The 12,512-nt window shown below is 55.5% G+C and overlaps 2 protein-coding genes across 2 annotated transcripts in view; one reads left to right on the forward strand and one right to left on the reverse strand.

Moving 5' to 3' along the window:
* Positions 1 to 828: 828 nt before the first annotated feature.
* The window catches only part of GNG7 (G protein subunit gamma 7), a 125,400-nt gene continuing 113,716 nt past the window's right edge, over positions 829 to 12,512 (forward strand). The window contains exon 1 of the mRNA XM_025456844.3: positions 829 to 930. The gene's annotated coding sequence lies outside the window, so the exon portion shown is untranslated. The remainder of the gene's footprint in view (positions 931 to 12,512) is intronic.
* LOC112666966 (basic proline-rich protein-like) overlaps positions 872 to 12,512 on the reverse strand; it is a 41,375-nt gene continuing 29,734 nt past the window's right edge. Inside the window, exons 2-3 of the mRNA XM_049098223.1 lie at positions 2,630 to 3,017; positions 872 to 2,576 (exon numbers count right to left, since the gene is read on the reverse strand). Coding sequence (XP_048954180.1) covers positions 872 to 2,576; positions 2,630 to 3,017 — 2,093 coding nt within the window. The remainder of the gene's footprint in view (positions 2,577 to 2,629; positions 3,018 to 12,512) is intronic.

Raw genomic sequence — 12,512 nt, forward strand, 5'->3', positions numbered from 1 at the left:
CTCAGCTGGAGGGCTGGAGGCTCAGATCACAGAATAGCAGCATATTGCACAAAGTTCTAGAAGTCCCGGAATCTGGTGGCTCCATCTTCCTGTGTTAAGAAATTCTCCCCTCCCTGACTGTCTGTGCTTTTGCAGATGTACCATCCATTTCCCAACATCTTCAGGGGGAGTTATTAAAAATACACATTCCAGGGGTCCAGGGCCCACAGGATGCTTCAATCTGGGTGGGGGCCAGGGAACCTGCTTTTTCAGATCCGGGCGCAGGAGTTAGGAAGTTGAGAAGCCCTGGAAGTTATGAGACAGGTTTTGGGGAATGACCTTGGGTGTAACCTCCCTGAGACTCAGTTACCACCTCTGTAAAATGGGGACAATGGGATTTCGCCTCTTGGCGTTATGTAGAAGGCTCAGAATAAGGGCGCAGTTTCTGTTGTCCGGCAGGTCAAGCGCTCTGTGAGGAAGGGACGTACTTCTCCCGCCAGGGAGGCCCAGGTGCTAGGCTTTTGGATTCGAATTCGCGGAGGGCCTCGCACCCCACTGACGTCACCGAGTCACCTCTGGAAATCTGCTTGTCGCGGGTGGTGGAGTCCACACCACAGCGGGCCAATGTGCCTATTAGCATAGCCCCGCCCCCACCACGCGGTTCCCCGCTCGCGGGTGGCCAGCGGCGATGCCACTCAGCGTCCCACCTCCTGGCCCCGCCCACGCTGCGAGCCCCGCCCCCTCGCCTGGGCGCAGCCTACCCCGCTGCCTGCCCCGCTCCCCGCCCCTCCCGGGGCCTCCCGCCGTCCGGGCTCCTGATTGGCCGCGCTGCCTGCCAGTGCCCGTCCCCCGGGCTCCGGCCCCGCCCCCGGAGGGAGCGGGCGCTTGCCGGCTAGGCGGCGGGTTCGGCTGCGCGGCGAGGCTGAGGCGGCCGCGGCGGCCAGAGCTCAGGTAAGGGCGCGTGCAGCCGCCGGCCGGGCCGGGGTCCGGCGGCCCTGCCTCGGGCTCGGGGGGCAGGGGCGTGGCCGGGGCGGAGGGCGGCCCTGGGCGGCCCGGGGCAGGCGCCCTGGAACGGCTCCGGTTTGGCTGTGGACCGAGTTGGGGGTCGCGGTCCGTGAGGAAGGGGCTGGAGTCGAGGGGCCCGGCTGGAGTCGGGGGTCGCGGTCCGTGAGGAAGGGGCCGGAGTCGAGGGTCCCGGCTGGAGTCGGGGGTCGCGGTCCGTGAGGAAGGGGCCGGAGTCGAGGGTCCCGGCCGGAGTCGGGGGTCGCGGTCCGTGAGGAGGGGGTCGGAGTCGAGGGTCCCGGCCGGAGTCGGGGGTCGCGGTCCGTGAGGAGGGGGTCGGAGTCGAGGGTCCCGGCCGGAGTCGGGGGTCGCGGTCCGTGAGGAGGGGGTCGGAGTCGAGGGTCCTGGCCGGAGTCGGGGGTCGCGGTCCGTGAGGAGGGGGTCGGAGTCGAGGGTCCCGGCTGGAGTCGGGGTCGCGGTCCGTGAGGAGGGGGTCGGAGTCGAGGGTCCCGGCCGGAGTCGGGGGTCGCGGTCCGTGAGGAGGGGGTCGGAGTCGAGGGTCCCGGCCGGAGTCGGGGGTCGCGGTCCGTGAGGAAGGGGCTGGAGTCGAGGGGCCCGGCTGGAGTCGGGGGTCGCGGTCCTTGAGGAAGGGGCCGGAGTCGAGGGTCCCGGCCGGAGTCGGGGTCGCGGTCCGTGAGGAGGGGGCCGGAGTCGAGGGTCCCGGCCGGAGTCGGGGTCGCGGTCCGTGAGGAGGGGGTCGGAGTCGAGGGTCCCGGCTGGAGTCGGGGTCGCGGTCCGTGAGGAGGGGGGTCGGAGTCGAGGGTCCCGGCCGGAGTCGGGGGGTCGCGGTCCGTGAGGAAGGGGCTGGAGTCGAGGGGCCCGGCTGGAGTCGGGGGTCGCGGTCCTTGAGGAAGGGGCCGGAGTCGAGGGTCCCGGCCGGAGTCGGGGTCGCGGTCCGTGAGGAGGGGGCCGGAGTCGAGGGTCCCGGCCGGAGTCGGGGTCGCGGTCCTTGAGGAAGGGGCTGGAGTCGAGGGTCCCGGCCGGAGTCGGGGTCGCGGTCCGTGAGGAGGGGGCTGGAGTCGAGGGTCCCGGCCGGAGTCGGGGGTCGCGGTCCTTGAGGAGGGGCTGGAGTCGAGGGTCCCGGCCGGAGTCGGGGTCGCGGTCCTTGAGGAAGGGGCTGGAGTCGAGGGTCCCGGCCGGAGTCGGGGTCGCGGTCCGTGAGGAGGGGGCTGGAGTCGAGGGTCCCGGCCGGAGTCGGGGTCGCGGTCCTTGAGGAAGGGGCTGGAGTCGAGGGTCCCGGCCGGAGTCGGGGTCGCGGTCCTTGAGGAAGGGGCTGGAGTCGAGGGTCCCGGCTGGAGTCGGGGTCGCGGTCCGTGAGGAGGGGGCCGGAGTCGAGGGTCCCGGCCGGAGTCGGGGTCGCGGTCCGTGAGGAGGGGGTTCGGAGTCGAGGGTCCCGGCCGTAGTCGGGGTCGCGGTCCTTGAGGAAGGGGCCGGAGTCGAGGGTCCCGGCCGGAGTCGGGGTCGCGGGTCCGTGAGGAGGGGGCCGGAGTCGAGGGTCCCGGCCGGAGTCGGGGTCGCGGTCCTTGAGGAAGGGGCTGGAGTCGAGGGTCCCGGCCGGAGTCGGGGTCGCGGTCCGTGAGGAGGGGGCTGGAGTCGAGGGTCCCGGCCGGAGTCGGGGTCGCGGTCCTTGAGGAAGGGGCTGGAGTCGAGGTCCCGGCCGGAGTCGGGGTCGCGGTCCTTGAGGAAGGGGCTGGAGTCGAGGGTCCCGGCTGGAGTCGGGGTCGCGGTCCGTGAGGAGGGGGTCGGAGTCGAGGGTCCTGGCCGGAGTCGGGGGTCGTGGTCCGTGAGGAGGGGGTCGGAGTCGAGGGTCCCGGCTGGAGTCGGGGGTCGCGGTCCGTGAGGAGGGGGTCGGAGTCGAGGGTCCCGGCTGGAGTCGGGGTCGCAGTCCGTGAGGAGGGGGCTGCGTCCCGGTCCCCGCCGGAGTCGGGGGCTCAGAGTCCGTAGGAAGGGGCTGAGGCTGTAGTTGGGGGTCTGGGCTGGGAATGGGGTAGGGGGGCAGGGGAGGGGCAGAGCTGGGCATCAGAGCTGGCAGGGGAGAGGGAATAGTGCTAGAGCTGCAGGTGGCGGTTATCTGAGGAGGGGCCAGGTGGGGGAGGACTTGAAAGTGGAGGGTGGCTGAGGAGGGGGCTGCAGGGGCGGGGGGAGGCGTGCAGCCAGCGGGGAGCTGGGGACCCAGGGGGGCGTGGGGGTGATCTGGGAAAGGCGCACAGTGAGGCTGCGATGGGCGGCAAGTGCTCCAGGCTACTTGGAGCAGGGGTGTGGGGGTGGATCCTAAGGGCCCTGGGGGCCCAGCTGTGGACACTGTGAAACCTGGTGCTGCTGTTTTGGGGGAAGGCAACTAGTCAGGAGGAAATGGGGGGGTCTTGGCTAGAAGTCAGTTGTAAGGATTGTGGAGGCCACTCGCCCCCCTGTTTTGGAGGGCTGATCATTTGGTGCCGGAGAGGGGTCTGCAGAAGCCCCTTGGCCACAGTGAGCTGGAGGAGGTGGGAGTCCAACACACTTTGGGAGGTCCGCTCCTAGGATGTAGGGTATAAGGAGACGGTCCTGGAAGCAGAAAGGTTTGTGTCCGTGACTGAATTTTTCAGGAGTTTTTGGGCTCAGGAACGAGGAACCCAGGTGGGAGTTTTGGGGGCCATAGTATTGAGACGTGTGGGTGGCACTTTGTTTTTCCTGGGGAGTGGGGGTTGCCGGGGGCTGGAAGGTGGGCGGGAGAAGACAGGTGTGATGAACAGCAGCTCAGAGGCTTTGATTGTTGCTGGGTGTCCCGGATGCAGAAACGCCAAGTTCACACACTTGTCCAGTTGGACGCCGAGCTCTTGCGGACATTAAGAGTGTAGTGAGCTCTGGACGGCGGGCCTGTGTGCTGCTGCGTGGCTGTGGCCTCGGTGCCTCTGGGGGAGTTGACTTTGCTCCTCGGTGAGAGGGGACTAAGAAGGCCATAGCAGGCACCTCATAGGGCTGCTGGGGGGGGGGGGGGTCAGATGAGGGAGTGCACGCACCTAGCACACTCCTGGCACATGGCAGGGGGACGTGAGACGTCGATAATAATGTTCTAAATTAAGGGTTTTTTTTTTTTTGGGAGGGGGGAAGGTGGGTGGGTAGAATTACTGGGTTGTCACAGAGGGTAGGGGAGGGGAGGAATCAGCTGGAGCTTGACTCCGGTCCTTCAGCCTTGGGGTGCACATGAGATCACCCCTGGAGCTTTAACAAAGAATCTCTTCAGGGGGTGGGGTGAAGTCCATATTATTAAAAGTAAGGGGAAAAAAAACAAAGGGTCTGAGACCAGGAAATTCTGAAGGCCTGTCCAGAAATAGGCACATTCACTTAGAGAATGTTGCATGGGTCATTCTGATTTAGGTGTACCCCCGGGCGCCATTCCAATGTGTACCCTAAGGGGACCCGTGTGCCGCAATTATATGCTCTTTAATTATATGAACTCTATAGCTGGAGCTCATATGATGGACTTGGGTCTCTCCGCTCAGCACTGCCAACATCGGGGTGTCTTGGGCACTGTGGGGTCTGAGAAGCATCCGTGGCCCCATGCACTCCATGCCAGCAGCACCCTGAGTTGTGATGGCCCGGACGTCCCCAGACCTTGCCCAGCGCTGGCTGGGTGCAGAATCACCCTGGTGGAAACCCGCTGTTTCAGGCAAAATGAGGTTCTTTTCCCCTTTGCAGACCATATCTCACCTTTGATCCTTAGGAAGGTCGGCCATTCAGATTTGGGGTTGCCTTTAAAAAAAAAAATTTTTTTTTAAGATTTTATTTATTTATTCATGAGAGACACACAGAGAGAGAAAGAGAGAGGCAGAGACATAGGCAGAGGGAGAAGCAAGCTCCATGCAAGGAGCCTGATGTGGGACTCGATCCCTGGTCTCCAGGATCACACCCCAGGCTGCAGGCAGGGCCAAACCGCTGCGCCACCGGGGCTGCCCTGGGGTTGCCTTTTAAATCTAGAGTGCTCAGTTTGAGAGGAAGAATGTCTTTAGAAGATTTCAGAACCTGGCTTCCTTCTTGGTGGGTTTTCTGTGACTCTTGAACACACATTACAGTGATCTTATGCGTAGGATGAATTGATAAGTTCACAAGCATTGAAAGATGCCAAACTTCTAGATTCATTTTCCTGTTTTTAACCTATAGAGTGTGAGGGTTGCAGAGAGGTCAGAGTTGTTTGGAGAATCTGTCTTACTTAGGAAATATCCTGTGCTTGATGCCATTGTTTTCTGCTCTCATTTCATGCTTCGTAAAGCCCGTGGTCCTGTGGTTTGAAGGGAAGGATGGTGGAATATGAATGACCTAACACACAGGCTCAGCTTCGAATTTACTGAATGGACGCATTATTTTTGTACACTGTGTAGTAGAGTAAAAAGCTGCTTCTTCCATTCAAGGTGTTGTTACAAATTTTCTCATTTGCATCTGGAGACCAAGAATAGTCTTTAAAATGGCACTTACTAGGTCATTACTATTCTTGAAGCCCTTTGTAGTTTCTTACAAAAGAGCCATTGTGCACGGCCTCCGTGACTTTGGAACTTTCTGGAGCTTTCTAGAGAGGATGGTTACCAGGACAGTTGCACCATTGCTGGGTGTCCATGCAGAGTTACTCCCTGCCTTCCTCTGTGCCCTGCAGTAGCAGCCAGCAGGTGACTGCCCTACTGGATCTTTGTCCTGGGGGAGGTTTGTCTTACGTCCGCTGGGTGCCCAGGGCCTCTAACGGCTGGCCTCTGCCATCCGAGGAGCCTCCCTCCGCTTCCTGCTGTTCTTTTCGACAATTGTGGGCCTGGCTTCCTGTTGCTCCTCTCTTGTGCCACCCTTCGGCCTGGCCTCTCTGGCTGCAGGGTCTGGAGAAAGTCATGGCCTAGTCGTCTAGCACACCTTGGAGACCAGGTCGAAGAGCTGAAGAGGTGAAATGGCTTGTCCCCGGGGGTGGTGGGGTGGTGGTGGGTGGCCTCCATTCTCCTCCTCGTCCACCCTGACAGCTGGCATGCAGGGGAGCTTCAGGCAACCCTGAGACTCTTCCAGAAATGGCTACTAGTTTTCCTTGAGAACTTTGTAAAGGGGAAGTTCTTACTGCTTTTCAATTTTTACGTTGAGGTATAATTTCCACGTCATAAAACTCAGCCATTTTCAGCATAGAGTTCAGTTTTGGGAGGAAGTTTATGGAGCTGTGCAAGCATCCCCATAAAACTTTAGGGCCGGGATGCCTGGGTGGCTCAGCAGTTGAGCATCTGCCTTTAGCTCAGGACGTGATCCCAGAGTTCTGAGATCGAATCCTGCTTCAGGCTCCCTGCATGGAGCCTGCTTCTCCCTCTGCCTGTGTCTCTGCCTCTCTCTCTCTATGTCTCTCATGAATAAATACATAAAATCTTTAATAAAAAAAAACTTTAGAGCCTTCCATTACTCATATAAGATCCCTATAACCATTAACCATCAGTCCCTGTCCCCCACTTCCTAGCCCCCAGCGCCCCACCCCGAACTCCCACCCCATCTGTGGACAAGCCCGTCCTGGATGTGTCACATACGTGGACTCACACACCATGGAGCCTCCTGTGTCTGGTTCCCTCCCTGAGTGTCGTGGGCTTGGGGTCTGTCCCCAGGGCGGCACGTGTCAGGGCCTCGCTTCTGTTTGTGGGTGAGTAATATTCCACCCTATGGATGGACATGCTTTGTTTCTCCATTCACCTGGCTGTGGATATCTGGATATCTGGATTGCCCCCACATCTTGGCAGTGAACAATCAAGCTGCTATTTCAGTGACTTTTTCCTGGCACTTTGTGGCCTGTTAAACCGAAGCTTGGGGGTGGCCCAGGTGTCAGCCCTCCAGGTTCTGCCTCTCTCTTTTTCACTTGAGTTAAGTGGTTCGTGGTCTCTGGCGCCACCCATCCTAGCTGGTTGGCCTCATGGCCTGCTCAGGTGGGAAGCTCCAACACGGCCAGAATCTACTCTGTAAGGCACAGATGTATTGTCATTTCCCTGCCACCTCTACCAACTCATCACCCACTTGACAGAGTCAAAATGCCTCCTGCAGCCTTGGGGGCACTGTGGGGGTGGGCCCCACCTCACCTTTCCACAGTGACCTTCACTTTGACTGCAGAACCCGCCCCTCCTGCCCCTCCCTGCCACCCGCTCAGCACAGGCCCCCTTTCCTGGATGGTGCGGTTTGCTTTCTCCTTTGTCTGAAGCCTGCCTGCCTGCCTTCCTTCCTTCCTTCCTCTCCCCAACAAAGGCTGCTTGTGTGCCTATTTTAAGCATCAGAGCGGGTGCCAGGCGCCGGGAGTGCCACGTGAATGAGATGCTTGTGTGCATGCGTGGGGAGGCGTGGAGATGGGGGACCCAGGTCCATTCTGTCCCTGGCCTGGCTCTCTGAGTAGGGTCCCTGGGGGTGGTGGAGACAGGCCATGAGCTCCACAGGTGCTGCAAGAAAAGAAGCCTTCCGGGGGTGGAGAGATGGGGATCCTGTGTGTAGGATGGGCCAGAGATGAGCTTCGCACTGACAAGTTTGCCAGGGGACAGGTGGAGGTGAGCAGCACCTCTTGTGCGAGCCCCGAGGCAGGGCTGAATCTACCCTGTCATTTCACTCAGGGTCTCCCTCTCGGCACTGCTGACATTTGGGTCAGGTTCCTCCCCATGGGGCTGTCCTGGGCTCTCTTGGGGGCTGAGCAGCATCCCTGACCTCACCCACTCACTGCCAGGAGCACCCTCAGTCGTGACAAATACAGGTGTCCCCAGACACTGCCCAGTGTCCCTGGTGGGGGGCAAATCACCCCTGGCTGGGAAATATTGGGCTGAACTATTTCCTTTTTTTTTTTTAAGGTTTTATTTATTTACTCATGACACACACACACACACACACACACAGAGGCAGAGACATAGGCAGAGGGAGAAGCAGGCTGCATGCAAGGAGCCTGATGTGGGACTCGATCCCAGGACTGTAGGATCACGCCCTGAGCTAAAGGCAGGCACTAAACCACTGAGCCACCCAGGGATCCCCATGGGCTGAACTATTTCTAATCAGATTGTATGAATCTGTGATTGCATTAAAGTAAAAAGGCCTGTTTGGGTTTTTTTTTTAAATCAACTATTTTCTAGAGCATTTTAAGGTCCGTAACAAAATTGAGCAGAAGGGATTTCCCATATACCCCTCCCGCCCCCCTGCCCAGGCTCCTGCATTATCAACATCCCCATGAGAGTGGGACATTTGTTATAGTCAGTGAACCTCCCAGGACACGTCTTGATCACCCAGTGTCCATAGATGACATTCAGACTCACTGTGGGTGTTGTATCATGGGTTGGGGCAAATGTATGAGGTCAAGCATTGCCATTATGGTATCACACAGAGTAGTTTCACTGCCATAAAAAATCCTCCACCAATTCATCTGCCCCCGCCTCCCCACCACTATTTTGTTTCTACGGACAAAGTGATAAGAATAGCTTAGTAACCTTGAGTTCCTTTTCGAAAAGATGTAACTCTGTAGGCTACGGAGGTTTTTTTTTTTTTAAATATTTTATTTATATATGAGAGACACGGGCAGGGGGAGAAGCAGGCTTCACACAGGGAGCCCGATGTGGGACTCGATCCCAGGACTCCAGGATCAGGCCCTGGGCCGAAGGCAGGCACTAAACTGCCAAGCCATCCAGGGATCCCTGGTTGTGGAGTTTTCTATGAATTATTCTCCCATGTTCTCCACTCCAAGAAACTGTACTGATGAATAGAAATAGGATTTGAACCTCATATGTATTTATATACGTTCGACCAGCCACATTCAAAAAAGCAATTAGGTGAAACTAATTTTAATGCTACATTTTACATAACTCACTATATCCAAAATACTGACATTTCAGCATGTCATCAATATGAAGAAGGTACAAATGAACTATTTTACTTTCTTTTGTATGAGGTCTTCAAAATCCAGTATGTATTTTACACTTATAGATTTTTACACCTCGGGATGAGCCACATTTCCTGTGCTCAGTGCCACATACTGGACATCACAGGTATAGGAAGTGAATAGGGGAAATTTTAGGAGAAAATCAGACCTCTAAAGGCATATGAGTGTAGATGAGTATTTGGACATGTTGTGAGTTGTTTTTAGAGCTACTAAAGTATCTGGTGGTTGAGAATGTGGATTGAGGGTCTTAGGAAGTCAGTTTTGGAAGATTTCCCTAGACTGTCCAGTCCAGGGGATGACAAACCATAGCCCTCAGGCCAAATCCAGCTCATTTTCTGTTTTTGTGTGGCCCTTGGGTTGAGAATGGTTTTTACATTTGAAGTGGTTTAAAAAAAATGAAAGGAAGCATAATATATCATGATATATGAAAATTATATAGAATTCAAGTTTCAGTGTCCACCAATAAAGTTTTATTGTCACAGAGCCACACACATTTGTTGACATGTTGCCTACAGTGGCTTTCAGACTACAACGTAATGAGACTGTAGCTTGCAAAGCCAAAAATACCAATTCCCTGGCTCCTATAGGAAAAGTTTGTCAACCCTGGTAGTCTAACTTGCGGGATTTACAGATGAGGAAACAGGCCAGGTTTTGTGGTTTTGTGGCAGTGCTGGGACTTGAACTTGGGATTCATAGTTCAGCTTTATCTGTTTGGTTTAGCACCAGTCTTGGGAGAGCAAGTGACGCTTCCCTTAAGAGAATTGCCTCTGATGCTCTCTTGCCGGGAGCTCATACCCCATAGCCTCCTGGTTGAGCAGAGGTTAATGATTTGGGGACAGATGCATAGGATGATTTTTCCCCCTAACGTCATGCCATACTTAGTGAGACTGATTATTTATTTTCTTTAGTGTCACGAGACGTAACAGCCAATCTTAGAAATAATGGGATCTTAGATTTGATGAACTACGGCATCCGATAGCTCCAAATAGATCCCATTTTTAAATGCCAATTATGTTTATTATCATGTTACTTAAAGATGCACAAACGTAAAACTGCATATAAATGTCTCATGCTCATGGCTTTTAGCTATAAACCAAAAAAGCATATCAAGTAAATAAAAATAAAACAGCAACACGATGGAACAGTGGTCTTCCAAACACATATTCAGACAGAAAATTTTGACGTCAGGCGATGAGTGGTTTTTTAGAATGATGTCCAGGAGTGACAGTTTGCCCGGAGCCAGGTTTGAACACCCATTCGGGTCACAGTGAATTTTGTTGTCTGGAGCCAAGGACGTTTCTCTGTTCAACACAGGCTCAGCTTAGAAACGCCTCTCTCTTTAGGCTGAGCACTGACAAGCCGTCATTCTTCAGGTAGGCTTAGCTTTAAAGATTTGAGGCCAGGATGAGAAACAGAAGGTTTGTTTTGTTTTTTTGTTTTGCCTTTTGGCAAACGGCTGCTCTGGGAACGTAGGGTTGTTTTAGTTGGCAACCAGAGGCGATGGGAGGAAATGGGGCTGGGGGGCTGTGTGGGTAGGCCAGACAGTCTTTGTTGTTTAAGAAACAGATTGGCACCCATCTCTGGGTCTGGGTCTTACCGTCTCTGGGTCTCACTGAAGGGCTCCAAGGGCCCTTCAGCTCTGTATGAAGGAAGCAAAGTCATGCCCACAGTGTTCACAAGCCTCAGACCCCTGGATGTGGGTTTGGGGCTCAAGAGGTCTGCTTCTGCCTCTGGTTCTCAATTTGACCAGATCCCCTCCTCTGTAGCTGAGAAGTGGGACAAAGGGTACGGTAAGTCTCCAAGGGGACCTCTGAGAAAGATGGTGCACTTAGTTCTGAGGCTGGGTTTTTTTTCTTTAATAAAATCTTCACTTTGGGCTAATTTTAGGTGTAAGGAAAGTCGTGAAAGCAGTGCAGAGAGTTCACATGTACCCCTCACAACCTCCATGCGAGCTAACATCCTGCATTCCCCTGGTGCCTTCACTGTTCTCAGAAATTAACCTGCACGCATGGCTGTTAACCAGAGGCCACGCATTGTTCAGAATCACTAGGTTTCCCCTAACGTCATTTTCTGCCCCAAGACCCTATGTTCCCCTAGGCCCTCTCAGGGCTGAGACAGCCTCTCTGATGTTCCTTGTCTTTTTGTCTAGTCTTGAGGACGCCTGGTTAGTAATTTTGCACAACGACTTCCAATCTGGGTTTGCCTGATGTTTCCTTGTGATCGGACCAGGGTTATGGGTTTTGGGGAAGAACATACAGTGGTAAGGACACATCACACCCGCATGACATCACCTGTTACCCTTGGTCACCTGTCACAGGTAGTGTTTGCCTCCCCACTCGGAGGTCAGAGGCCTGGATCTGTGTCCTTCCACCCTTCCTTCCTTCTGCCAAGGGGACCCCAGGGCCGAGGACAGCTCACTCTCCCATGCTGGATTCCTCACCCCGTCCTCCCAGCTTTGAGGTCCATCCTTACAGCTTGATGTAAACTTTCTCCTGGCTCCACTACCCCCAGCAGAGGCTGTGCTGGAGATAATTTGAGGGAGCTAGAAAATTATTGTCTTACATGTTGTGGCCATGGACACTGCAGGGGGGTGGAGAACCATTCCCTTCTGATTTGAAACACATGGGTGTCCCCCCCCCCGCCCCCCGCTGACCCAAACCCATGCATTACAAACCACTACTGGTGGCTTTGTGTAGGTACCACGTTTGAATAAAAGGAGGGGGAGCTTTAGATATGGGGGCAGAGTTGGGACACTTGTGGCCCAGGGCCAGATGCTGCCTGATGGTAGTGGTGTTCCTTTCTTCTGCACCCAACCGCCTGCTTCCCACAGGGTTATTGTGGGTCTCTGCTTACATGTTGATACTGTGTCTGGGGAAACAAAAGGTTGCTGGAATGCAGGCTGTTTTGTGGGGAGGTGTTTGGGTGTCCTTTGAAAGCGGAACTGGGCCTCAGAGGGAGGCTGCCCTGGAGGAAGGACGGGGTTCCCTCCAGCATCCTGTCCAGCCACCTGGGGCAGTGAGCAGCCTGGCCACACCAAGGCCTTTTCCTCAGTGGCCTCATCACGCTCAGCTACCAACCACGGGCTGTTGCCAGGTGCCGAGTATGTGGCCATCCCCTGTCAAGCCCCCTGCCTCCAGGGGGAGGAACCTGTCAGCTGTGGCCTGCACCATGGATCAAGCATCTGTCACACCAGACATCGTCCCCATTTACTTCTCCCTCTGTCACTACTCAGCCCAGTTTTAGTGTCCCACCCTGCTCCCCACACCCATTTCCTCCCAAATTACCCATAACATCAAAGTCACCACCTTAACCATTTTTTCTTTTTTAATTTTTAGTTTTTTTTTTAAAGATTTTATCTATTTATTCATAGAGACAGAGAGAGAGAGAGAGAGAGGCAGAGACACAGGCAGAGGGAGAAGCAGGCATCATACAGAGAGAGCCTGACGCGGGACTCATTGGGTCCCCAGGATCACGCCCCAGGCTGCAGGCGGCGCTAAACTGCTGCGCCACCGGGGGTGCCCTAATTTTTAGTTTTTTAAAAGATTTTATTTATTTATTTGACAGAGAGAGTGAGAGCATGCACACA

This window comes from Canis lupus, chromosome 20 (genome assembly GCF_003254725.2).
Source record: "Canis lupus dingo isolate Sandy chromosome 20, ASM325472v2, whole genome shotgun sequence".
Lineage (NCBI taxonomy): Eukaryota > Metazoa > Chordata > Mammalia > Carnivora > Canidae > Canis > Canis lupus.